This window comes from Mus pahari, chromosome 6 (assembly GCF_900095145.1).
Source record: "Mus pahari chromosome 6, PAHARI_EIJ_v1.1, whole genome shotgun sequence".
Classification (NCBI taxonomy): Eukaryota; Metazoa; Chordata; class Mammalia; order Rodentia; family Muridae; genus Mus; species Mus pahari.
In genome coordinates, this window is record NC_034595.1 from 435355 (window position 1) to 439171 (window position 3817).

General features: G+C 47.7%; 1 protein-coding gene across 1 annotated transcript in view; it reads right to left on the minus strand.

The window, feature by feature from the left end:
• The window catches only part of Igfbpl1 (insulin like growth factor binding protein like 1), a 14341-nt gene that overhangs the window by 2442 nt on the left and 8082 nt on the right, over positions 1–3817 (minus strand). The window contains exons 2-3 of the mRNA XM_021200738.1: positions 1348–1457; positions 566–682 (exon numbers count right to left, since the gene is read on the minus strand). Of these exons, the coding sequence (XP_021056397.1) occupies positions 566–682; positions 1348–1457 (227 nt within the window). The remainder of the gene's footprint in view (positions 1–565; positions 683–1347; positions 1458–3817) is intronic.

A 3817-nucleotide genomic window follows, 5' to 3' on the forward strand; every position in this document is an offset into this window, starting at 1 on the left:
GCCACAGCTGAGCACTGGGACACTTTTTGGGTCCCCGCAGCAGATTGCTTATGCTCTTGGGAGCTTTCTAACCTGCCCCACCTACTCCAGAGGGTCCTGCAGGAAACAGATGGGGCAAGCTGGGTCTGGGGGCCCACGGAAATGACTCAGAGGGCTGAAGCAACAGGTTAAAGACTTTGAGGTCAGCCTGGGCAACTTAGCAACACCTTGCCTCAAAATAAAATGTTTAATGTTTCTATGTATTTGTTTTTGTTTTGGATACATGTGTCTATATACACACACACAAACACACACACACACACACACACACACACACACACACACACACACACACACACACGGAGATTAGAGGACAACTTGCAGAAGTCAGTCCTCTCCATCCACCATGTGGGTCCTGGAGAGTGAACTCAGGTCAAGCACCCTTACCCACTGAGCCAGTGAGGTCCTGGGTTCAATCCCCAGCAGAACCAAAAGAAAAGGACAAGAAACAGCTTTAAGAGTATAACGTGTTGTGGGAAGACAAAGGGTGGTTTATTGATAATATCCAATAATCAGAAACACTCACCAAAATCCAGGAAGTGGTCTCATGGTCAGAAGGGCCCCCTCGCACCTGGACAGCTATATTGACATGGTCTCCGGGCAACTCCTCCAATCCCTCAGTGCCCTCTGGAGAGCGCTTGACCTGTTCAGTGCAGAGAAAGCATGCACAGTTAAAAAAAAATAATAATTCTGAGCAGGGATGACCTCCCCTAAGACCTGCATCCTCCTTGGGTCTCCAAGGGAGAAATCCAAATGTCTTTCAATCTTATGCAAATTAACTCCACCTTCCTTTAAATCCATAACTATTCGGACAGTGCCCCCTGCTGGAAATTTTTCCAAAAGGGTGGGAACAGCTTGGAATTTCACAGCCCTTCTTAGGGTTTTTGGGGCAAAGGGCCACTTAAAGTTGTGACTGCCAGTCTCAGAATTGGTCTTCAGTGTTCAGAACAGGATTGAGTCTCGGTCACCAGTCAGATCTTTCTACAGCTCTGTGCCACAGCAAAGCTGTCTCTGACGAGAGAGTGGCTGATAGTATATGGGCTAGCAGAGCCTTCTAGACACCAAAGCGGCCAAATGAACAAAAAGTATGCGAAGGAATGCAAACCCCTCTTTTGGGGAGCATTCTGGGGTGCCAGAATTTGAGGCACGGTGCTGGTGTATCTTTGTTTAATCCTCTGGCCCCCACACAAAAGCTACCCATGCAAACACACCTAAGGGAGACTGTTCACCACCCACAGGCCCCTTCTGATTCTGTCCTCTCTCAGCACATGCACACTGACAAATGTATCCAATCTTGGAGAAGACTACCTTCTTCCAGGTGATGACTGGGGTGGGCACAGCCTTCACCTCACAGGAAAGGAATACTTGAGTCCCAGTGACATTGTGAATATCTCGAGGGGGCATGAGGACCACTGGAGCTGGAGAAGACAAAGGAACAACCCTGTGATGGTTTGCATATGCTCAGCCCAGGGCTTTAAGACCCTCCTCCTGGCTGCCTGAAGTCAGTCTTCCGCTAGCAGCCTGCAGATGGAGATGTAGAACTCTCAGCTCCTCCTGCACCATGCCTGTCTGGATGCTGCCATGTTCCCACCTTGATGATAATGGGCTGAACCTCTGAACCTGTAAAGCAGCCCCAATTAAATGTTGTCCTTTATAAGACTTGTCTTGGTCATGGTGTCTATTCACAGCAGTAAAACCCTAACTAAGACAAACCCTTTACCATGACAGGTCAGGAGCCCAACCCTGGCCTCTGAGGACCTGCAGGAAGCCCTTCAAGGAGGCAGCCGAAGGAAAGGAAAAAGCCATTTCCAGTGGTTAGTGGCAGAGCTGGGATCTCAGCACACCCTCTCTCTCTTAGTAACTCTCCCCAGCACCTCTGCTACCATCCGTGCATTTATTCCTGGCCTCCTAGAATCTGGCTGTGTGAGTCACATTTACCTGTGAGGGTGGAGTTCAGAAAAATCTGGCAACAGTCCAAGTTTTCTGAACACAGTGACCAAAATTTAATCCAAAGTCAAACGAGGAGTGAATCTGGTAGGCTCTGGTAGTGTTCATGTGTCACGCCATAATAACTTCACGGTGGTGGTCCTGGCTTCAGAGCTTAGAGCTTTACACCGTACTCATTCATTATACCATACTCTGACAACACATCTGAGATCGATGCCCCACAGACCTCAGCTCAGACTCTAGACAGCCCTGGGACAAGCTACGGGGGTTTGTGGAGTTTTTTGCTAGCCTTTTCACTGTACGTGCTTCTTGCTCTTACAGAAAACATGACTGAATTGCAGAAAACAAAGACTTTATTTTTTTCTAAACCACTGGGTCTCCTTAACCCAGGCTGATCTCAAACTCTCCATGCTGCCAAGGATAACTTCAACTTCCTATTCTTCTGCCTCCAAGTCCCGAGTGCTGGGATTAGAGCTGTGTGACACCTGCTGGCTTATGTGGTGCTAGGAGTTAAAGTTGGGGTTTTATACACACTAAGCAAGCGCCCCACCCACTTAGATACACCCCAGACCTCTTCTGACATTTGGTAGTGTATATTTATATGAAGGGGTGTTATAAAAATAAAAATATCAATCAACTTTGAAAAGTGTTGAGGATGCTCTACATCCTGGAATTCTGATGCCAGACAAGGTTTCATTCCTTTAAAACGTCTTTTAAAATGTTTAATTTTATGTATATGTGTATTGTTTACATGTATGTCTGTGTAACACGTGTGTATCCAGTGTTTGCAAAGGCCAGAAGAGAACATCAGATCCCCTGGAACTGGAGTTGCAGACAGTTGTGAGCTACCATGTGGTTGCTAGGAATTGAACCTGGGCTCTCTGGAAGAGCAGCCAGTGCCCTTAACCATTGAGCCATCCCTCCAGCCCCCAAGACTGAGTTCTTTATGTGACAATAAACAAGCACATCTGTCTCACTAGGCCGAAACATTTTTTCTTATTTTCAACGGATGCTAAAAATTATACACACAACAAAGAACTGGTTTAAAGTATTATTTCGTTCTGATTTATTATCAGTAAGTATTTGATGCTTATTTTATATACTCCATTCTCAGGGTTACACAGGGATTTTTCTAAGGAAAAAGTTTAAGAACCCTGAAGGGTAGTGTCAAGTTACGAAGGTCAGAGTCACTTTCAGGTGCTTTTCTGCCTCTGAGGACAAAGGTTCAGAGAGGAGAGGTGTGAGGTTTTGTCTCTTTATGAGGACCTGAGACCCTGCAGTGCAGGCTGGGCTCTAGTTCCCCCTCCACACTCAGCTTCTTTCTGCACCAGGGATCTGCTAGGTCTCATCCAGGGGTACCTTGATGCTCAGGATTTGAGGGTGAGATAGGGTTTCTTTGTGTTGTCTTGGAACTCACTCTGCAGACCAGGCTGGCCTCGAACTCACTGAGATCAGCCTGCATCTGCCTCTCAAGGGCTGGGATTAAAGGTGTGAGCCACCACTGCCCAGCCAGTGCTCAGGATTTATTATGCTTACTCTGACCCCAGCTCCACAGGGGGTGTACTACCAATCCTGCAGGCCTAGCTACACAGTCACAGCTGGCCTTAGGGTCCAGGAGTCTCTCCCGAGAGAGTCTCCCCTGTGCCAGAGACCAAGTCCAGCCATGAGGTCTAGCAAGACAGAGTCCGTTCTTGTCTCTTCACTGGTGACTTGGGGAGAAGACGCCATGCTTCCCCTGGTTGTAGAGTAACCAGCTATGGAAGGAAAAAGCAGTTACTGTTAGCACCAGGACACTCCAAGGCCTGGCCCAACCATGTGACACGAGACCTGC